Source organism: Lolium rigidum, chromosome 7, assembly GCF_022539505.1.
Source record: "Lolium rigidum isolate FL_2022 chromosome 7, APGP_CSIRO_Lrig_0.1, whole genome shotgun sequence".
Classification (NCBI taxonomy): Eukaryota; Viridiplantae; Streptophyta; class Magnoliopsida; order Poales; family Poaceae; genus Lolium; species Lolium rigidum.
Genome location: NC_061514.1, coordinates 260923475 through 260947636, shown reverse-complemented (window position 1 = coordinate 260947636; position 24162 = coordinate 260923475). Strand labels below are relative to the sequence as shown.

Sequence of the window (24162 nt, the reverse complement as noted above, 5' to 3'; positions counted from 1 at the left end):
TCTAGCAATTGATTGGTTGCCGCAATCAGTGACTATATGTCACTTTAACCGCAACGATATGTTTGTCATGGGCTAACAAACCAGCTAATTATAGATTATGTGTTATATGCAAACAATTATCCCAAAGGTTGGTGCTTTGTGAAAAAAAATCTTAGGATTATGGTTTTGTGATTTAAAAAAATCCACAACTTATGGTTTAAAGTGATAAAACTTCGAAATTGGGTGGGGCTGGACCGCTGAGGAGCTCCAAGATAAACAAAATCGAGGCGGAGGAGCGATCCCGTGAGAGAGAGAACAGAAGAAGGGGGCCCAGGGGACACGCGTCGTCGTGCGGAGGTGGACGATGGAACAGATGTGATCCCCGGTTGATCCACAGGGTTTTTCTTTCCGAAATCTCCTAAAGAAAGATTCTCCTAACAGAAGACGTTTGGTATGATCGTGATGGTAGTCTTGCGTGCAGGCGTATGTGCATAAACAGAAATGGACTAGTGCACGTCTTCTTTCTGATTGAGAATTTGAGATGGTATATTGACGTGTTTGTGCACACTATCCGAAGGAAAAGAATGAACCAGTTCTTGCCTTTCCCACAAAAGGGAAAAAAACTTGCGCTTATCTGTAAAAAATTGATTTATGTTTATCGAACTTGTGACGGCAAGCACTTGACACCAAGCTTCCTGGTTCATGAGAAAGTTCTAAGATACATTTCAGCAGAACAGAGATTTCAATATATCTTTTTTTAGGAAACCGAGGTCCTGTTTCAACGCATAAAAATTTCACAGCCATTTGAACATGGTATTTTGGTTGCCATACGTTTGATTTTCGAAACGTTCAAATGTTAGAAGAAAATGAAGAAAAATCAGCGGTGGGTTCTGATTTTCAAGAATTAGCGGTGCACTTCCATGAAATTGACGATCACCCTAGAAGACAAATTCTTGGGGCCCGACCCCCTCCTCTCTCCCTGCTACAGTAGCCAGAGGCAAATCAGAGAGCCGGCCCGATCCCGAGCCTCTCCGGTGGTGATGCCGACCGGAGGTGGCGGAGGTGAGGTGGCGGAGTAGGTTTTCCTAGGGTAGGAGTAGTTTCCCGGCGGTTTGTTGGTTAGTTTTGGAGTTGAAGCTCTGGTTTCTCGGCCAGATCCAGAGCGGGCCGAGTGTTGGCGGTGACCCTCTCTGCTCCGGCGTTCGGAGTCTGGGATGGAAGCCACTACCTCGACAGATCTCCGTAATAAGGCCTTCGCCCCTCCCCTCGAGCTCGTGATGACGCCCTTCCTTTCGCTCCTGGCCAGCCTTGGTGGCAAGGGGGACCGGTCGGAGACGTCGTCATGGTATCGATCTGAAGGTGTCAGGGGCTGAGTGGCTCTTTGGTGCTCCGGCACGGCACCATTTGGCCCGTCGCTAGCAACCTCCGTCCAGATCCGTGGTGGAGCTTGGCCTGGAGCTTGTCGGCGGCTAGGCTCTTCGATAAGGCGCCTAGGAGTCAACAGCTGAAGACGAAGGTTGCCTCCTTGCCTCCTTGGCTGGCCATGGTGGCGGGGGAGGTTGGCATGGAGGAGGACTGCTTGTTGTACTTCCGACCCGACCGGCCGTGGAGGCGAGGGGTTCGTGGTGCTGCACAGTCCGTGCTTCTCCTCTCAGTTGCTGATGTTGTTCTTGTCGCAGCTGGCTCTCTCCCGTTCTCTCAAGCCCTATGGTGGTGGCTTGACTTCGGGATCTGCTTGCTGGCGTTGACGGTTTCGAAGAGGAGTTTCTCTCCGGCGTTATAGTGGCGGATTCCCCGTCTGAGCATTGGACCCAATGGCAGAAGGGCTGTCGCTCCACTTTTGCTCTGCTCTGGCTGTCGGTGCTCATCTGTGCTGCGTCTCCAAGTGGCATGTTCCCCGGAGGCGAAGTTGCAGTCCGGCGTCGGAGCTCGAACTGGAGGAGAAGAGGATGGAGGACTTGATTGCGTTCTTCAAGTTTTCTCTAGGGTCCTCTTTGCTTTTTGCTGGACCCTGTGTAATTCCTTGTATTCCTTTGGGTCTTCTTGTACCCCAGTTATTAATAGCAGCTTTTGTCCGGTGGGTTCACTCGATAACCTTTCAAAAAAAAAAGACAAATTCTTCAAATCGAAAACAAAAAGACAGAGAACCAACCTGTGGTTGGATGGTTAGGAGGGCAGTGGCACCCCAGCTCACCAGAGTTCAAATCCCAGATTTGACACTTTGGTGTCTCATAAAGGTGGAATATTCTTCAGTGGGAGGCGACGTTCCCGTCGACAGCGAGGCGCCTGTGGTGACTTCGTCAATCTCAAGACCCGCCGGATCAATTCTTCGATGCAGTATCTTGGAGGTGCTCATAGGGGTAGGGTGTGCGTGCGTGCGTTCATAGGGGTGAGTGTGTGCGCGTATGTATGAGCGTCTTTGATTGTACTGTGTTTCGCAAAAAAAAAAAAAAAAAACAAAAAGACAAATCCTCCAGCCTCCAGGAACGTTCCATCCTGTGACCGTTACCATGACGTCGTCTGTATTGTCATTTCCTGGTGAAGAAGACGTGCATGATCACTCAAGGGCATTCGGCACGCGAATAGCGTTGGGAAGGAGTAGCTTTTTTTTTTTTGCGAATAGAAGGAGTAGCTATCGGTGGCAAACCTGATGCCATTTGGATGAGAATCTGAGGACAAGAAAGCTCTTTAGATACGTACCGTATATGGTTTGGGACAATCTCTTGACCATAAAAACAAGGTTCAGGCGTGCAGCAGTTCAATTCCGTCAAGGCAGATCTCGCCATTGTTGGCAAATTTTCCAAATCCCACTGTGCCCACTCCAGTCCTTCATCAATGGCGTCTCGCCCTACCGTCGTCCTCATCCCGCTCTGGGGATCCGGACACTTCATGTCCGCACTCGAGGCCGGCAAGAGGCTGCTGGCCGCCGGCGGGGGCGCCTTCTCCCTGACCGTGCTCGTCATGCACGCGCCGATGCAAGCCAAGGCGGCTGAGGTCGAGGGCCACGTGCGCCGGGAGTCGGCTTTGGGTCTCGACATCAGCTTCCTCCAGCTCCCTGCCGTCGAGCACCCCACCGGCTGCGTGGATCCCGTGGAGTTCGCGTCCCGGTACGTCGAGCTCCACACGCCCCACGTCAAGGCGGCCATCGCCGGCCTGGCTCCGTCGTCCCGGGCGGCCGCGGTCGTCGTCGATCTCTTCTTCACGGCCCTGTTCGACGTGGCCCACGAGCTCGCCGTGCCGGCGTACGTGTACTTTGCCTCCCCCGCCGCGTTCCTCGCGCTCATGCTGCGCCTGCCGGCGCTCCGCGAGGAACTGACCGGCCCTGGGTTTGCGGAGATGGAAGGCACGGTGGACGTGCCGGGGCTGCCGCCGGTGCCGCCGTCGTACATGCCGGCCTGCCTCGTCAAATCGAAGATTCAGAGCTACGACTCGTTCGAGTACCACGGGCGTCGCTACATAGAAGCCAGGGGCATCATCGTGAACACCACTGTGGAGCTCGAGGCCTCAGTCCTCGCCGCAATCGCGGACGGCCGATGCGTGCCCGGGCGCCCCGCTCCAGCGCTCCACGCGATCGGCCCCGTGATCTGGTTCGAACCCAAAGACGACGACCAACACCGGCACGAGTGCGTGCGGTGGCTCGACGCCCAGCCGCCGGCGTCAGTGGTGCTCCTCTGCTTCGGAAGCATGGGGTCACACGACGCGGCGCAGGTGAGGGAGATCGCCGCGGGCCTAGAGCGCAGCGGCCACCGTTTCCTGTGGGTGCTGCGAGGCTCACCCGTCGCAGGTACGCGGCACCCGACGGACGCGAACCTGGACGAGCTGCTCCCGGAGGGGTTCCTGGAGGCGACGGCGGGGAGGGGGCTGGTGTGGCCGGCGTGGGCGCCGCAGAGGGAGATCCTGTCCCACGCCGCCGTGGGCGGCTTCGTGACGCACTGCGGGTGGAACTCCGTCCTGGAGAGCCTGTGGTTCGGCGTGCCGATGGTGCCATGGCCGCTGTACGGGGAGCAGCACCTGAACGCGTTCGAGCTCGTGGCGAGCGTGGGCGTGGCGGTCGCGCTGGAGATGGACCGGAAGAAGGGGTTCTTCGTGCAGGCGGCGGAGCTGGAGCGCGCGGTGAGGAACCTGATGGACGGCGGGTCGGAGGAGGGGAGGAAGGCGAGGGCGAAGGTATCGGAAACGAGCGCCGAGTTCCGGAGGGCCGTCGGGGATGGCGGCTCGTCGTGCGCCGCGCTGCAGAGGCTGGTGGACGAGATTTTGGAGCTGCCGGACGGAAGGAGATGACTCGGCAAGAAAATGGATTCTTTCTATTCAGTTGTGAGACCCGAATCATCCGATGAGAAATCTTGCCAGAAACGCTCTTGTATTGCCACTGTTGATTTCTCGTTCATATTCGGAAATAGTTCTCTCCTATTGCAGCAGGGGATATACTCTGACGCGCATGCAAGCATTTTGCTATTCATCCAGTCACTATCTAGCTTTATCTCTCCTCGTATCCCATATTTTTCATTGAAATCTAAAATTTGTAAATATTTTTTTAATCAAATATCCAATTTATATTCTAAGTGCATATTTGTGTTCCAAATGCCAGGACTTTGAAACAAGAGCGGTTTTAAATATATTCTGACAAGTTTTAGAAATTGAATTTTGAAACATGATGAAACTTGGTGAAACACATCAATAATTTTGCTAGGTTTCATTAAATTTTCAAAGTTAGATCAGGTTTCAAAATTTCAAATATTGTAAAAATGTATTCAATTGGTATTGTTTTGAAGCTCTTCCCACTAGGAACCAAATATTCAAACGGTTTTTCAGTTGAATTTCTAGTTTAAAAAATATAGAGTTTTCAAATTTTATAGCTAGTACCATAAAGTTTTAACGGCGTCTTCAATGGTTAGACGCTTGCATAGGCGCTCGGAAGGGGAAAATGGTTTTGTATAAGAAAATCGTATACATAAGAGCGTCTGATCTACCATATACCACATGCCGCTGATAACTGCAAGGGCATAGGTAGGTGTAGCTAGTTTTGAAATAAGAGTATTGATTCCACATAGAGCCTACCAGCTATGGTCAAATATTTATTCCTTGTTACAACTTACTAAATAATGCATAAGGATGCACTTAATTTCAAGTAAACGTAAATAAGGTTGATTCAGTGTATTGAACAGTAAAAGTAAAAGTGCTAAAAGTAACTAATGAAATGAAAAACAGCGTGTTGTAAAGGCTTGAAACTGCATTGGGCTAAAGTGTTCTCGGGAATTTTGGATTCACTTCTAGTGTTTGGAATATCAAACATTGGGATATTCTAGCCATTCTTTATGTATGTGTATGGGAGAAGCTCCACATAGGGCGGATACCATCTGCTCAACCATCCTATCATAACCACAACAATATAAAGGGCAAACCACCTCAATACACTACTATTAAGGGTTCCGCTAGGATCCCATGGCTATGGATGAACGCTCTATGAGTCTCCTCTTATCCCCCTTGACCATGTGATCGTGAGGGTATCACTTGACGCCTCCTCGCTACCATGTGTCTAAGGGTAATCACCTTTGTTGTCCTTATATGCAAATGTTGCATGCTCGGCTTCATACAACATCAAGAGGGATAATTAATACACAATGATCAAGGAATGAATAAAACATCTTTATTTAACTTCTAATCCATGACTAGGGTTTCACCATATCCCCAAGGACAAAGAAATCTACTCACAAATAGAGGTAGCAGACATCATCGTGGTAATGAAATGGATCAAACACATAAAGGGAATGAATTCTTGTTCAAATCTACACCAAGGTATAAGAAATACAACAAGATGGAAATGGATGATGGTCATCATGGTGTTGGTGCAGCTGATGGTGATGGAGATGATGACCAAGCCTCCTTGGATCCGAGTAGCGGTGAGGATCGGTGCCCCCTCCAGATCCCTTCTAGAGGTGAGGTTTTGCGCTTTCTGGTGTCTATGAATGTCGGATATGTGACATGTTTGCACGGGGTGAAACTATTTGAAGAGACGAAGTCGGTTGAGGGTCGTACAACTGCGTTGTACAGGCGGGCTATGACCGTACCAATGGTCACCAAACTCTCTGATTGCTTCATTTTGTCTTTTTTCTCATTGATGTTTTCCCACATGCTAAGGTAAATAGATTTATTGGTTTAAATGGCCTTCAATCTACATATTTGTATCCAAAAAACGACTATTCCATTGATTGTGTCCATTATGTCCTTCCCTTCGGGGATCCTGTAGAAACTAACATAGGTGTGCGTGTGCGCAGTAAAATACCAAAATGCTATCACAACTAATTCACGAGCATTAAGTACATACCAAAAATGCACTCATCAACTTCCCAAGCTTAGACTCTTGCACGTCCCTGAGCATGACAATAGCTTAATGGACGTGGTCATCATGTTCATGAAGCATGACTCATTAAAATACATGAGGCATTTTGATGTGGGCATTACCCTTCGGGTAACCAACATTAGAATACCTCCTGCGGCCCAACCAAGGGCCCATGAAGATTGCCCAATAGTCAAGGTGGGCCTATACGTCGGTTCCAGTGAAGGAGACTCACCCGAAGAAGGATTCTCGATAAACAAGGCAAGAAGACGCTATACAAGGAAAGATTAGAATAGATCTCTTTGTAACCTAGTCGAGTCCGGACATACCTCTCAGGAGACCTGGCCTCCTATATAAGGGCTAGGAGAGGGTCTGCCGAGACACAACTTCAACACATAGATTCACCGCAAGTTACGAGCTAGAACCCTAGAATCTTAGCCTCTCAACGAGACAACAACCACAGCCTATCGGCTACCCCATTATAACCCGATATATTCGATAATCAAGATCAGACAAGCAGGAAGTTAGGTTTTTACCTCATCGAGGGCCCTGAACCTGGGTAAATCTCTCTCCCCGTTTGTTTGGTATCCGATGTCTCGTGTCAGCCTGCAGGATCCCGTCACCCCTAAGCCCCTCATGGTGGGCATTGCTGGGGAGCACCCTCGTCAATTGGCGCCGTCTGTGGAAAACCTGTCGGTACAAGGCACATCATCGGCTGCTTCGATCATGTCGACCATGACTCCACCAGCATCGCCGACGCCTTCATCGGCCCCTTCATCCCCAAGCTTGGGGAATTCGATTCGTTTCGGGTCCTTCGAGTTTACTCTGCATACCGACTCATCTTGTTCGGTCTTCTCGGGTCTACGCGATGGGTTGGATATAAAGTTCGGGAGCGTCCATTACCGCGTCGACGCTGAAGCTGTTCGCCCCTAGCACGTCAAGGACTGTGACTTCATCGACTGCAGGATCGACCGCATCGACTCCGATCCTGGTCAATCTACCGGTTACGTTATCGGCATCGACTCCGACATCTTCGCCATCATCGTCTTCGCGCTGTTCGACATCGTATATGGCCGTTGGATCCGACGATTCTGCATCGTCCGATCTGACGTCATACTATTGCCTCAACTGCGACACCAGGCACGGGCTAGGTTCGGATGACACGCCATTCGTCTGCAGCGCCAAGTACTCCTCCGATGAAGAAAGCATCAACAACATCACCAGGACAGCCACTTGTAGGGTGGCGCATCACCAAATCTATGCTATCCTCAACTCAGTCAACGAAGAAGGACCTTATGAAGGTGAACATACCTCACGTGTCAATCGTGGTGGACTCCGCAACGTTGAGAATAGCGCCAGTAACGATGATAGTGCTTACACATCACCGAGGAAGAGTAGGAGATTGCTCGCACTACTGTAGCGATTAACACTCGGGTCCCCTCTAGAGTTTCGGCAGAGACCCTCAACGCGTATCACACTATTTTGGAAAGGAATCGGGTTCGGTTAGCAAATGAGCAAGGCGACCTCGATCAACGCTGGCGTGCAGCTGATCAATCAAGCGAGCGATGAAGGGCGTCGCATGGAAGCGCGTCTCGCATCAACCAAGGTTCAGGGAGGTTTCGGCCACGAATTCCTCGTCTTTCGGAAGATGATGCAAGGGAGATCAGTTCAAATCTCTCTAATTCCTTTATGACTATGGACACCGCTGGCATGCTTAGGCCAAAAACTGTCGAAGGGGCGACGGCTAATCTCGCAGCTTACTTGATCAATCACCAGCCGACACCCAATGGCCCAATGGCGCAAGCACATCGGGGTGCTTTGGAAAGCCTTGCGATCCTTGGAGATAAACTCACCCCTAGGAAGGAGAAAACTACAAGCAGTGGATCTAAGCATCGTCCAAAAGATGCTCACGACGATATTACATAGAGTAAAATCGACAAAGCTCGATGTTGGCGTGCTGCAAGGGAAGGATACGACAGTGATGATTCCGAGGAAACTCAGGAGTACGATGGCGAGCTCCGAGGAGCCGATTGTTTGAGCTACAAAATTTGGGAGACAATTCCACTGAAGAGATTCAAGCCTACTCCCACTGACGCTGCCAAGTATGATAGGCAGCAGGAGCCGAGATCTTGGATAGACGATTATCTTTAAATCGTGATCTTGCACAAGGGAAATCAAATAGCAGCAATGCAGTGCCTGCAACTTTACCTAAAGGATTCAGCACGAGCATGGTTGAGAGGCCTGCCGAAAGGAGTTGTTAATTCCTGGAAAGATTTAGTTGATGCGAATTTCCAGGACACATACATAAGGCCCATTGGAATCGAGGAGTTGCGTCATTGCCAGCAGAAGCCGAAGGAATCAATGCGCGCGTACATTGGACGTTTTACCAAACTCCTAAACGCTGGCAAAGATGTTTCCGTCGACAGAGCGATTGATGCTTTCAGTGATGACATCCGACGAGAATCCTACATCGAAGAACTTGGCCGAAAAAAGTCAAAGACTATTGTTAAGCTTATGGAGATTGCCAACAGTTGGGCTGATGGAGAAGATCGCGTGAGGAATCCGCGTCCGCACGGTGACGATGAAGATGATGACCAGAAGCATGATTCAGGCCATCGACGTGATCGCCGCAAAAAAGAGAAGAGATCGCGGGTATGAAGACACCAATATTGTAGCTGCCGGATATTCCGATCGACATGATGATCGGTACGATGATCAACGTGCTGATAGGCGTGATGATCGTCGGGACAACAACCGCAGCAGTTCTGGGGGAAATCGCGGCAGCTACAGGGAACGGCCACCACGGGTCCCAGAGTTACCGTTCGCCGAACAGCTAAACACTCCCTGTTACATACACGCGTACATCGACCCCAAGGATAACACTAAAAAGTCAAGCCATTTGCTCAGGGACTGTCGGTAGTTTATCGATATTCAGAAATTTTACGAGTCGGGTAAGGGGCAGGGACAGCTCCCGAACCCACCACCGCCACCTCAGCATCAAGTTCAGCAAGTTCAAACTCGTGCCTCTAATGAAGCTTTTCCTCCACCTCAGGGGCAGATAAGCATGATTCATAAAACTGGCGTTTGCAGAAGAGAGATGAAGAAGCTTACGCAAGAGATCAACCTTGCAGAAAGCACCATGGCTAACGTCCCAGAATTCATCGACTGGTCTGCGCAGAGCATCCTTTTCAGTAGGGCCGATCACCCGATGTCTATCCTAAGACCAGGTCATGCAACTTTGGTAGTCAAAGCACAGATAGGAGGATTCAGCATGAGCAAAGTTTTCATCGATGGTGGAAGCGGACTGAACCTGATATTCACAAGCATAGTCAAGAATATGGGCATCACAACCAATATGTTGCAGGAGTTAAATACATGTTTTCATGGTATTGTTCCTACCTTGCCAGCATACCCTCTCGGCAGAATTTCCTTGAATGTCGTCTTCGGGAAACCTGACAATTTCAGGAAAGAAAGGATCGAGTTCGAGTTAGTAAATTGGGAATCGCAGTACCACGCTATCCTCGTGAGGCCAGCTTACACTAAGTTCATGGTTTTACCACACTATGTGTACCTAAAGCTTAAGATGCTAGAGGCAACAATCGGACCAATATTACAGTTCACGGAAGTTTCTCTTGTTCAGATAACTGTGATCGAGAGTTCCAGAAGATTGCTGCTAAGTTTGGGATAAAGCAAGTAGTTAAAACTATCAACTTCCCTTCCAATCAGCTGGCTCTTCAAGGCAAAGACTCTAAGCTTAAGGAGGACGACAGTGGCAAGAAGACGAAGAAACAACCGGATGATCCTGCAACGGCAGTACCAACTGTCAAAACTTCGGCAGCAGATGATAAAGCCTCAGTCGAAGGTGCTAACTCTTTGGCAATAATCGGCAGCGCTTCTAAGGAAACTATCGGCACCATCCCGAAAATCATCAGCACTTCGGAAGCCATCGACACCTCGGGCGTGGATCAAGAGAAGAAGGACCCTCCTCTTACTTAAGAAGACGAGCGATGGCATACATCTTTATCTTCATAGAGTTTTATTTTCAATAGGGCTTTCTTCATCCATAGCAGTATTAGCTTATACTATCATCATAGACTTATTAATAAAGGTTCAAGTTTCGTTTATACGAGCATTTGATTGATTCGGGACACCCGGACAATTTTTTCAAGATTTTCGCATAATACCGCGAGCGTCGACTTCGAAATATAAAGTGAAGTAAGCGAACCTGATAAAAAGGATCGGGGGTCACCTGTACTGATTATGCCAAAAATTATCACCTACGCCTCATGGACAATGCGAGTGCTGCAGTGGATGATAATTAAAGGGTCTAATAAAATAACAATACACATTATCCTCTGTCAAAGCCTCAGGGAACATGCGAGCGCTGCTAATGGCAAGGATAATATAAATTATGGAAGGCCGATGCCAGTACATTGAACAAGGGGGTACTAACAGCAACAGAGTCAATAGCGAGCATAGTTTCCCCGATTTACTCGGGGGCTTCCGCCAAAAAACATACATCATCGGTTGTAGCAAAGGTGCGATTACTACGGGTTCCTTGGATCCGCAACATGAGCTGATCACTCAAAAAATTTCTGCCGATACCTTTCGTAAAAAGCATCACAATACCGATGCCAAAAAGGACTAGTGCATCAAGATTTGCAGCTTAGTCAATGAATACATCAGAAAAATTGCCACCGGCATTTGAAGATAATCTTATGAGGTATCGATACTTTGTCAAAAGTGGAAAACATGTCGTCTCTAGCAAATCATTCACCCTTACAAAAGTTCTTTAAGATTGGGTAAGCAAGTTACATCATGCACATGAATAAACATGTACCAAATGCTTCCGAATATCCGGGTACAAGAAATTGTCAAAAGCATAAGTTATAATTACGACAGAGTTACAATGTCATCAAAATTATTCATGTGGAATTCCTACTGTGTCATCTACTTCTGTGCTGTTTTACAGCCTATGAATTACAATGGAGGCAGGGTTTTAACAGCAGGGAAAAATTGGCTTATGTTGCCATCAGCTTGTGCGATTGCTATCAAATCCAACGAGGGATGCTGGGACAACACGAAAGCGAAAGATGATTTGGCTCCTGCAAGAAGCTGGAAGAAAACCAACTCGCTAACTCTTTTGGCATTCCTGAAGTTCGATATTAAGGCCAAAAGCGTTGGAGGAACTCGATTGAGGGGAAACATAGTTTTCTAGATCATCTTCAAACCTGCATGGCACTTGTCAAAGAACCGATGCACTTGTTGCACCCAATCCTGGAATTTTGCAATGGTGGAAGCTTTCGACTTGTCTGTCCAAAAAAATTAATCGAATTGTGAAAGATTGGTCAAAGCATCTACGCGTTCATGCATTCGCTTGTTTTCTTCGGATAAATTCACAGCTATGACTGATAAAGACAATGATGCAAAAGATCATAAGCAAAAGGCGAATTATTACAGCAATCGAAGGAATTGAAGGAGTATCAAACACTTATAGTTCAAGCTTTCTGTAGCTTTTTGTAGCTCGCCTAATGCATATCGCTCTGCATCAATGACCAGTTCGCTCTTTTTCTTTATAATAGCTGCCATGTCATGGATACCACGCATATCTCTCTCCATCTGAGAAATTCGGGTCTTCATACGTTGAAGCCGATCACTTTTAGAGTCATCATCCAAAGAACCCTCAACAAAGGAGGGCATATGATTCACCTGCAAAAAGCTACACCATCAAGTATGTCAAGGAATATACATAGTATGTTAATAGATTTCACTTCCATCGGAAGCGTGCATTCAGAAGCAGGAACATCGCAATTGAAAAGAAAGAACTGGCAACATTGCCAGCTCTGAATTCATTACAAATGAAGGCCTTAGAAAAGGCATTGTTCGAAGCAAAGGAAAAATTACAATTCAGTAAAGAAAAATTCAAGGACCTTGAGTCTGCGTCGACAAGCTTGGGGCAGCTCCTCCGGCAGCTGGTTTGTTAGCTGACACCAGTTCAAGAAGTTGCAGCCCGCATTTGCACGCTGATGCCTTGAAAGGGATAAGGTCGATAGTTGAAGCCGTGCCCCTTTAGAAGCTGGAAAGCAAGGAGAGCGCCGTAGGTACGCGAGGTATGTTTGAATACCTCGATGATGCCTTCGGTGTTGATGGAGAAAGTGTCCGCTAGTTTCCCTAGAGTCTTCTGCTGATCCGCCTTTGGGAAGATAATGGCGTGCAATCTTGACAAGACCGCCCTGTTCTTCTGGAGAAGAGCTCGGACGAGGTCGCCAGATTCAATTGCCAAAGAAATGGCATCGGCAGCAGAATCAGCCGGGAGCTTGCCCACGGAATTAAGAGGAATATCGGCAGCTTCTGCAAGAAACAAGAGAATGAGTTAGAAGCCAATGAAACTAAATAAAAAGGCAATTTGAAGATGGAATAGTAGCATTACCAAGCAGGGCCACGGTGGATTTGTGCAGAAGATCCTCCTTCTCCTTCCTTTGAGCTTGGGCTTCAGCCTTCTCCTTCTCCTCCTACTTTAGCTTCTTCTTCAGCTGATCAAGCTCTTTTTCCAAAGAGTCTGCATTCTGACGGGCGGTGATACGTCTCAAACGTATCTATAATTTCTTATGTTCCATGCTAGTTTTATGATAATACTCACATGTTTTCTATACACTTTACATCATTTTGATGCATTTTCCGGTACTAACCTATTAACAAGATGCCGAAGCGCCAGTTCTCGTTTTCTGCTGTTTTTGGTTTCAGAAATCCTACACAGGAAATATTCTCGGAATTGGACGAAACAAAAGCCCACGGTCTTATTTTCCACGGAGCCTTCCAGAACACCGAAGAGGAGACGAAGAGGGGCCACGAGGCGGCCACCCCACATGGCGGCGCGGTGGGGCCCTGGCCACACCGGCCTATGGGGTGGGCCCCTCGGGCGCCCCCGACTCTGCCCCTTCGCCTATTTATTCCTTCCGTCGCGAAAACCCTAGTACCGAGAGCCACGATACGAGAAAAGTTCCAGAGACGCCGCCGCCGTCAACCCTACCTCGGGGGGTTCTGAAGATCGCCTCCGGCACCCTGCCGGAGAGGGGAATCATCACCGGAGGGCTCTACATCACCATGCCCGCCTCCGGACTGATGCGTGAGTAGTTCATCCTTGGACTATGGGTCCATAGCAGTAGCTAGATGGTTGTCTTCTCCTCTTGTGCTATCATGTTTAGATCTTGTGAGCTTCCTATCATGATCAAGATCATCTATTTGTAATGCTACATGTTGTGTTTGTTGGGATCCGATGAATATGGAATACTATGTCAAGTTGATTATCGATCTATCATATATGTGTTATTCATGTTCTTGCATGCTCTCCGTTGCTAGTAGAGGCTCTAGCCAAGTTGATACTTGTGACTCCAAGAGGGAGTATTTATGCTCGATAGTGGGTTCATGCCTCCATTGAATGCGGGACGGTGACGAGAAAGTTCTAAGGTTGTGGATGTGATGTTGCCACTAGGGATAAAACATCAATGCTTTGTCTAAGGATATTTGTATTGTTTGCATTACGCACAGTACTTAATGCAATTGTCTGTTGTTTACAACTTAATACTGGAAGGGGTGCGGATGCTAACCCGAAGGTGGACTTTTTAGGCATAGATGCATGCTGGATAGCGGTCTAGATTCTTTGTCGTAATGCCCTAAGTAAATCTCATAGTAGTCATCATGATATGTATGTGCATTGTTATGCCCTCTCTATTTGTCAATTGCCCAACTGTAATTTGTTCACCCAACATGCTATTTATCTTATTGGAGAGACACCACTAGTGAACAGTGGACCCTGGTCCATTCTTTTACATCTAAAATACAACCTACTGCAATCATTGTTCTCTGTTGTTCTTTGCAAGCAAACATCATTCTCCACACCATACGTTTAATCCTTTGTTTACAGCAAGCCGGTGAGATTGACAACCTCACTGTTAAGTTGGGGCAAAGTATTTTGATTGTGTTTTGCAGTTTCCACGTTGGCGCCGGAATCCCTGGTGTTGCGCCGCAATACACTCCTTCACCAACAACCTTCATGTGGCCTTCATCACCTACTGGTTCGATAACCTTGGTTTCTTACTGAGAGAAAACTAGCTGCTGTACGCATCACACCTTCCTCTTGGGGTTCCCAACGGACGTGTGCTTCACGCGTCATCAAGCATATTTTCTGGCGCCGTTGCCGGGGAGATCAAGACACGCTGCAAGGGGATTCTCTCGCACCCAATCTCTTTACTTTGTTTATTGTCTTGCTTTATTTTATTTTCTGTTTTGTTTGCTTTCTTTATATCAAAAACACACAAAAATTAGTTACTTGCATTTACTTTATTTATTAGTTTACCTTTGTTTATTTCATCATGCTTCTCCCTAAGTTTACTTTGAAAGATATATCGGTAGGGCATGGGTCTATCATTGGAAGAGATAATATAGAAGAATTTTTCACTCATGTTAGTACGGTTAAAGATTTTGAAGATAGATCCTTGGTGGAACTTTCTCCTAATTATGAAATTTCTACTGCCTCTTTAGTGCACATGTTGGAAGCTAGATTTGTTAATCTTAATCCTATAATGCAACATATGTTTCTTACACTCTGTGATATGGAAGAAGGAGAAAAGAAACATTTTGTTTTAGAAACCCTTCTTAGAGAATTTGGTGATGTAGCTAGAGAAGCTAGGAAAGTCTTTATTAAACATAAGATGCTTGGCTTTTATACCAATTTTGAAAATACCCTTGAAAAGATGGAAAAAGATAGGCTAAAATACACTAATAAAGCCAATTGTGAGGGGGAGATTAAAATACCAATACCTTCTAAACTCCTAGGAATGCATGAGGCACTAGAAAAGAATTTTGATTGGATTGTTCCTGAAATTTGTTTGAGGAGGATAGTAAGCCTAAGAGTAACGAAAGAGGAGTTTCTTACATAGATAAGATACAATGCATAGTTGAGAAAACTCCAAACTCCTCTGTTGATGCTTCTTCTCTTGATGTTACTTGATTTGCACTTTCTGAGCCTAGCTGAAAGGCATTAAAGAAAAGCACTTCTTGGGAGATAACTGATAAGGTATTAACTTATCAATGCCTACGGGTTGTAGACTAGGGTTTAGTTGGAAGTTGAGGGCAAGTAGATCTCGAAGGTTTCAGCCGGAAAAGTACTCGACTGCTATGAAAACTAGGGTTGCGTAAAACAATGAATCGATCCTCTCTTTGTTCCTCGACTCCCCCTTATATAGGAGGCGGAGCCGAGGGTTTCGTGATGTACAAGTTACAGAATCCGGGAGGGTTTCATGAACCATCCCGCGATATTTACAAGTTGATATTCCTAATACAACTCTATCTTTCCAAACTATGTAAAACTTTGGGTCGTGGGCCTTCAGTAAACCCCAGGTACCCTCTTCGGCAGGCCCATTGGGGATGCCTATGTCAGTAGCCCCCGCGATTTTGCTTGAATCGTAGAATCAGGGAAAATCTCCATCTTTACAATCTGCATATGATTTTTGCAAGTCGACAAATTTTTATATAAAGGAATTGTATATTGTACAGGGATAACTGTAATTGGGGCTGGTTCATCTGACGGATCAGGTACCAGTAAACTGCTCTCGTAGCAATCCACCAAAACCTACTTCAAGATCACGTCCCTGGACATGATCTCGGGATACTAGCGTAATTCGACATGTGCTGCTTAAGGTATTACCAGATGCCGAATTCTAGTCATGTTTTATCGGGTACCTAACGCGTCCGTTAGGATTTTTCTTCGCATCTGTTGACACGGAAAAAGTAGCAAAGCGCCGTCAGAGGCGGTGCCACGCCGCACAGGACGGATCCCGGGGACTTACCTTCGCAGAGTTTTGCGGCATTCAGAGATTATTTCTCGACTGAGGCGCCCTGAGAATATATTGTCGGGTGCTTTTTCCGGCTGCTGGAGTAGCACATTTGTTCGAGTCAACGGATGACTTATATTGTTTTTAACATATGCTCCCGATGGGATTATATGAAGAGTTATTTTGATAACTCAGAATATGCTCGCCATACCTTATCAAATTTCATCGGGCACGCGACCAGCGTTCCCGATGGGAGTAGCCCCCGAGGCTATAGCCAAGTGCTTGTACTTGGTTGTAGGCTCACCTTTTTAGCACTTTTGCCACTATATTGTCATATGTCATGTTTCTATTCATATTTATCGGGTGCGCGAATAGCGCTCCCGATGGGAGTTGCCCCCGAGGCTACAGTCGAGGATTTATACTTGGATGTAGGCTCCAATTGTCCTATGTCACTATATTTTGAAATGTTCCCTTCTGAACCATCTTCATCAAACTTCTCGAAACTTTATTTTTATAAAGTAGCCCCCGAGCATTTGGACAAAAACTTGTATTTGGTCAAAGGCTCCCGAGATTACCAATGCTATCGCCACTTTTCAAAAAACCCCAGTCGAAATTTTCATTGGTAAAGTGACATCAATGCTGACGATAGCCACGATCACTGTATTGGAAAGACGCGAGAGCTATCCCTTCACTGACCTGCGGGCCCAAATTCTGCGACCTGTTGACACGTTACGTAAGTGGGGGACAAACGTCCTCCGCTTTTTCTGGCACGCGCGCTGTAGCGCCTGTCCAGTTCCATCGTGGCCAAAATACTATTTTACCCTTTGATCCACATGTGAAGCATCAAGTCCATTCATAGGGCATCCGACGGTGCGACGTTTTGACTGAACCCATTATAAATACTCGTCTTCTTCCTCGTTTAATCCACTTCGCCGCACCATTGCTCATATCTCCTCTGCTCCAATCTCCATTGCCTCCAACACAACTCCAGCGCTCACGCACTGCTCCGCTTCCTCGACGCCATTGTTGATGCCGCCGCGGCGAAGACTTTCAAGGCACAACATCCCCGAAGCAAAGATGGCGGCGCCAGATCTAGGAAACACGGAGTGGGAGAGATCCAAGATCTCCGCGCAGGACATCAACCTGCTGAAGAAGCTTGGACTAAGCAAGAATAAGGACGCGATGCGCTTCCCCAGCGAGGAGAGCTACCCGATGCCTCCCATTGAGTATCGGGTTAGTTTTGTTGACCATCTTATCCGTGGCCTCTCTGCACCCATCCACGATTTTCTGCGTGGGTAGCTTTTTGTGTATGGGCTGCAACTTCACCATCTTACTCCCAACTCCATCCTCCATATTTCTATTTTCATCACTCTTTGCAAATCTTTCCTTGGAGTCCAGCCTAACTGGGCTCTATGTAAGCGCATCTTCCTCCTCCGCCGTAATGGCTCCCCCAACGTCGCCTATAACATAGGCGGTGTTGTTATCTGCGTCCGTCCTGATGTCGAGTATTTCGATGTCAAATTCCCTGACTCGGTTCAAGGGTGGCGCAAAAAATGGTTGTATGTCCACGAGGAGTGCGCCGACTCGCTGGAACACAACATTCCTCCTTTCAACGACAACGAAAAAATCTTTCGCCGCCGCTCCTGGGATGCAGAGGCTAGCGACGAAGAAAAATCGGCGACAGAGGCGCTGATGACACGCATCCACGAGCTTCAGAATACCCATGGCCAAGAGTTTTCGGGTATCCAAATAACAGCATATTTCCTTAGGATTAGGGTGCAGCCTCTGCAAGCTCGCAAAAACCCCCTCTGGATGTATGCTGGCGACAAGGATGTGGATCGCCTGTCGATAGATTTATCGGTCAAGGACTTAGAAAAAACTTGTCCGAAAAATCTCTTCGCTTAGCAAGAAAGACACCGTCCCGGCATCTTGCCGCGTGACACCATATAGCGCCTCCAACGCGCTCCCCCAGGTAATCTATCTTTATCGTTTTCTTGTTCGTTCTTCACTTTTTTGGTTATTGCTACTTCTTTGACTGCTGCTATTGACACAATTTCCGGTCGACACTTTCCTATCTTGTCCAGAACCACAAGACTGCGTCGCCTCTTCCTCCCCTTCCCGAAGGTGGAGATGTCAAAGAGCGCGTAGTCATCACCGAGGACACCCAGGTTCCCTCTCGACCTGAGAGCGAAGTCGCGGTTTCTCAGAAACCCGCGACTTCCTCTGAAAAATAGGTTGAATCCGAGGCTTCGGAGTCCACGCAGTCCATTCCTTCCGCCGTTTCCCCGAATAAACGGAAAAGGGGTGACGCAGAAGGCTCTGGCACCTCCAAGCTTAGCAGCTCTCCCGTCGAGGAGGCTGCTCCAAGAAGCACTGCTCCCGAAGAATCGGAACCCTTCAATGCCTATGACGCTGCGCTTGTCATCTCGTAAGTTACTCTGTCGCTTCTTTTAACCATAGTATGTCGAATATCTTGTTTCTATATCAAATAATCTCTTTTTATTCTGTGCGCAGCGGCGACGAAGAAGAAGAAGAACCCGCCGCCAATGTGACTGCTCCTATGAGCATGTCTCATACTTTGGCTTTGTCGGAAACACAGCGCACGGCGGAGGAAACCTCGACTCCTCATCCAGATCTTCAAAGGTCAACGCCTGCCACTAGCCCCCGAGCCTCTTCGCCAAAGAGAGCGAGGGTTGAACTAGGCGAAGAATTCAGCTTTGCTGGCGGTTCAGCGACTCCACCTCTGGACGATGTAAGTCTACTATTTTTATTTCTCTGTCTGCCGAGTTTTTCACTACTCTCAACCTTTCTTTCCCTTTCTTTTGCTGTAGCCTCTGATGAAGCCCTTCATTAACCTTGGCACCCAATTTATTGGGTACCGCAACACTTGTGATGGGTTGAAAGGTATTTTGTCGGATGAACTGTTTTTTCTATTCCCCAAAATTTCCTTTGTCCCTATGCAATTCTAACTTTTGTCATGTGTCCTTTCGACAGAAACTCTCCTTGCGGCGGACAAACGGAATGAAGACCTTGCCAGCAAACTTAAGGCGAGCGTAGAGGCTCGCAAGAAGGCTGAAAAGGATGCCTCTTGTAATGAAGATCTTCGAAAGATGCTTCACGAAGCAGAGACTGCTCTAAGTGAAAAAATCACTCAACATGTCGTTCATGAAGGGAACATCGCCTCCCGCCTTGAATCATTGAATCGTCGTTTTGTCAGTAAGTTCACTGATCCTTCCTTCGTTCTTTTCGCTGGTTTTCCACCCCTTCTTCTTTGTTGAGGACCCGAGCTTTTGTTCTAGGAGGGAAAATGAATCAAGATTTTGACCTGGATAAGCCTGAGAACGACCGTCTTCTCGACGCGTTGTCTCTTCTCGAGATTCATGCGGATCTGGTGCGCCGTAGCATCTTTGACGCCCAAGCCGCGTTTTCGCGCCCGTTCCCTTACTTCTTTCCGAAGAAAAAGGAACCCGACACTTTTGCTATCCTTGCCAAGAGCTTCGTTCCCCAAGAAGATCTTGGACTTGCTCTTCGTCAAGAAAATTTGAAAATTGGCGTAGAAGGCACAATAGCATTAGTTGCCGAGAGCCAGCAAAATGTTGACTGGGCGAAGGTTGGTGATGTGAAGAGCATGGAAACGAAGAAATGGCAATCTTTGATCAAGGCCGCCAAGCCGAGCTCGAAGAAAATCCTCGCCTTCCTCGGATACAAACCAACGCCTTCCTCCAGTTCCGCCAAACCGGAGGTCAAGTAGCTCGCCCTGCCTATCTTTTTTCTTTTATTTCTTTTGACGCCTGTCGCCATAGATGTAGCCTGCGACAACTTATGATTGGTACTAGGACCCATCCTTTTGTAAGCACTATGTAAATATATCAATGAAAGTCTATTTTGCGTGATGATTGATGTCGAGATTTTCTTTCCAGTTGGTATTTGACAACTATACTTCGACTCCCCATTCCTCCGATGCTTTGCATGCGTCCTTGTACTCGAAGAAAATCCCAGCTGATGATGAATTCATTGAAGATTCTTCGAGTATGGATCCAACACATGACTTGAAAGAACTCCGCCAACAACTTCAATCGACGAAAAGACAAGCACTCGTGTTAATGGAACAATCTTGAAAATCATCCGAGAGGGAAAAAGTTGCGGTACAGCAAGCTCAGGAAGCTATAGCTTCAAAAGAGGCTGCAGTCGCTGAAGCTACACAGGCTACCTCCCGAGAGAACTTTATGCTTGAGTTGATGACTGAAGAAAGCCTGGAGATGGCGGGTATATTTTCTCGAGCTGGACCTTCTTCTGTTCCTTGTCTGTTTTCTGCATCTAATTGGTGTGCTATCGCCAAACAGGTCCCTTTTTGGACGCTGATGCCGAAGATCAACGAGTCGACACAAGATCAAATTTCCTTATTAATCTGGCACTGGATCATGGCTCCCTTTTTTGGGCTACCCCTGAACGCACCCGACAAATCGTCAGATTTCAAGACCGCTCCTGCCAAGTTAGTGAGTTCCTTGAATTTTGTACTAAAACGCTATCCATGGTTTACAACTCCATGTTTCCTCGAAACGTTCAGCCTAAGACTCTTCCTGAGCTGATGGAGAAATTTAAGGACTCACACAAAATCCATGGTTTTGTAAGAGCTCAACTAGTAGCCGGTGCCAGGTTTGCCCTTATTATGCTTCAGATCTGCCATTCAAAACTTGATATGACCAAGGTAGTTGAAACTGTTCATACCAAGCTGAGGCGACGGCGAAGAGGTGTCGATAAGATCGATGCAGTAGTTACACCAGTGGCCGAAGAGATAATTGGCGACCTTCTCCGAATGGATGCCGACTTTTTTGCAGATGGCCATTATGCTGATTTTATGGGTGCCTCTGTCGAAGAAGACAGAGTAAGTATTGACGATCTGTTAGGTTACGACTGAATTTATTTCTTCGGTAGATAGCTCTCTTTTTTTTCGAAAGAAACTATGACTTGCTGTATGTATGTTGTAAGCCGGAAATATATATTTTTCTTTTCCCTAGCCCCCGAGTGTTTCGGTGGCTAATTTCTTTATTGTGTTTGCGAGGTTGAACCAAGGCAAGTAAATTTTATTGAGTATATTGTATTTACGGGATGAGCCCCCGAGCCTGTCGAAGAAAAAGATGTATATCTCCACTATCTTTATTATATTGCAGCACCGCGAGTCCGCCTCATTAAAAACCTTCCAGCCTCACTCGGTGCCCTGAAAGGAAAAGAGTGCGTCTGAAAACTCACGGGCGTTTCAGTACATTGTATGTTTACATATATATCTTGACTTAGGCGTAAAAACGCCTAAGTTGCGCCACGTTCCAGGGATTAGGCTCGGCAACCCCTGTCTTCTTGTCCTTTATCTTGTATGCTCCTCCTTCGATGACCTCGGTGACGATGTAAGGGCCTAGCCATGGCGATTCGAGCTTTTCATGACTATTTTGCGTGAGTCGAAGAACTAGGTCGCCCACCTGGAAGGATCTTGGACGCAATCGTCGACTGTGATAATTTTTCATATCTTGCTGATATTTGGCGACTCTTGACAATACTTTGTCTCGATCTTCGTCGAGTGCGTCCATGTCATCTTCTAAGGCCTTTCTTGAGGTTTCTTCATCAAATTCCGCCACTCTCGGAGAATTGTGTTCTATTTCTATCGGCAGCACTGCCTCAGCTCCATGAACCAGAAAAAATGGGTTTCCTGTGTTGCTGTGTTGGGTGTTGTTCGTATGCTCCATAGCACACTGGGTAACTCCTCTGGCCAAGTGTCCCGAGCTTTTTCCAATGGTCCTAACAGGCGCTTCTTGATGCCACTGCATTTGACACCGTTTGCTTTCTCGACTTGACCATTGGTTTGCGGGTGTGCAACCAACGCAAAATGTAGTTTGATACCCACTTCCGCACAATAAGCCTTGAATTCCTTTGACGTGAAATTGCTACCGTTGTCTGTGACAATGCTATGCGGAACTAAAAACCAAAAAACAATGCTCTTGATGAACTTGACCGCTGATGCTGCATCTGGCGAGTTTATTGGTTTTGCTTCGACCCACTTGGTGAATTTATCGACAGCCACAAGCATATACTCGTATCCTCCTGGCCAAGCCATGTGCAACTTGCCCACCATATCTAGACCCCACTGGGCAAAGGGCCACGACAAAGGTATTGGCATCAGTTCTGTTGCCGGAGAATGAGGTTTTGCGGCAAACCTTTGACACGCATCACAGGTACGCACTATGTTTTTTGCATCCTCAATGGCTGTGAGCCAGTAAAACCCTGCTCTGAAAACCTTGGCCGCAATAACTCGACTGCTTGCATGGTGTCCGCATACTCCCTCGTGCACATCTTTTAAAAGCACCCGACCTTCTTCATGTGTGACGCATCGCTGCAAGACTCCCGATATACTTTTCTTGTACAGCTCGCCCTTAACCACAGTGAATGCTTTCGATCGTCGAATAACTCGCCTTGCTTCCACTGGATCGTCGGGTATTTGCTGCCTTGAGATATATGCAATATAAGCTTGCATCCATGGTACTTCTACTACCATTACCTCGTGCGATTCTTCCTCATCTTCAGCTGCACCTACCTCGAGGGCTGCCGAAGCCCCCGGGCGTTTCTCGACCTTTTCCTTCTTCTTTGGCTGTTTTCTTGCCTTGGTCGACCTTTCACTTATTTCTTCCCAAAATACTCCGGGTGGTATTGCTAGACACTGCGACCCGATATTTGCCAGAACATCGGCTTCATCATTGCTGAGCCTGCTAACATGGTTTACCTCGCATCCGTCGAAAAGCTTCTCGAGTTCATTGTATAACTCTTTGTATGCCACCATGCTATCATTGACTGCATCACATTGATTCATTACTTGTTGAGCCACCAGCTGGGAGTCGCCATATATTTTTAATCGGGTCGCACCACAAGCCTTCGCCATCTTCATCCCATGTATCAACGCTTCATACTCTGCCTCATTGTTAGATGCGTTGGGAAACGTCATCCGTAGCACATACTTTAACTTCTCTCCTTGAGGTGAAACCAATATCACGCCTGCTCCTGGTCCTTCTAACCTCTTGGACCCGTCGAAGTTCATGGTCCAGGTTCTCGATAAATCAGGAGGTATCGTGTTTTGTAATTCCGTCCATTCTGCGACGAAGTCTGGTAAGATCTGCGACTTTATCGCTTTTCTTTTTTCATACGTGATGTCCCGAGGGGAAAGCTCTATTCCCCAAAGGGAGCCACGACCCGTAGCTCTTGGGTTATTCAGTATATTTGACAGTGGTGCCTCGTTGACCACTATTATCGGATGTGCCAAAAAATAGTGTCGTAACTTTCTTGCTGTTGTAAATACTCCGTATGCTAGCTTCTGATAATGCGGGTACCTCTGTTTTGAAGGCGATAAAACTTCGCTGATGAAGTATACTGGCCTTTGTACTCCATGTAGTTTCCCTTCTTCCTCTCGCTCAACCACAAGTGCCGTGCTGACCACCTGAGGGGTGGCCGCAATATATAATAGGATAGGCTCCTTTTCCTTGGGTGCCACCAGTATCGGGGGTGTCTATATTGTGCGCTTGAGATCCTCGAAGGCTCTATCCGCTTCTTCGTTCCACTCGAACTTTTCTCCTCTCTTGATCAAGGCGTAAAATGGCAACGCCTTTTCTCCTAGCCTGGCGACGAATCTGCTCAAAGCTGCGACTCGTCCAGTTAGCTGTTGTATCTCTTTTAACTTTGTTGGCTTCCGCATTGTTACGATAGCCTGTATTTTCTCCGGGTTAGCCTCGATCCCTCTTGCTGACACAAGGAACCCGAGAAGTTCTCCTTCCGAGACACCGAAAGAGCACTTTGTCGGGTTTAGCTTGAGGCAAAACTTGTCGAGGTTGTCGAAAGTTTCTCTGAGATCATTGATCAATTTTGAGCCTTCCTTTGTTGTTATGACGACATCGTCAATGTATACTTGGACGTTCTTGCCAATCTGCGTGGCTAAGCACTTCTGCATCATCCGCTGATATGTTGCACCCGCGTTTT

At 47.2% G+C, this 24162-nt stretch overlaps 1 protein-coding gene across 1 annotated transcript; it reads left to right on the top strand.

The window, feature by feature from the left end:
* The first annotated feature begins 2685 nt into the window (after positions 1-2685).
* Positions 2686-4309, top strand: LOC124676509 (anthocyanidin 3-O-glucosyltransferase 2-like). Its single transcript, XM_047212554.1, has one exon. The coding sequence runs from the start codon at positions 2815-2817 to the stop codon at positions 4258-4260; it is 1446 nt and encodes a 481-aa protein (XP_047068510.1). The 5' UTR covers positions 2686-2814; the 3' UTR covers positions 4261-4309.
* The last annotated feature ends 19853 nt before the right edge of the window (positions 4310-24162 follow it).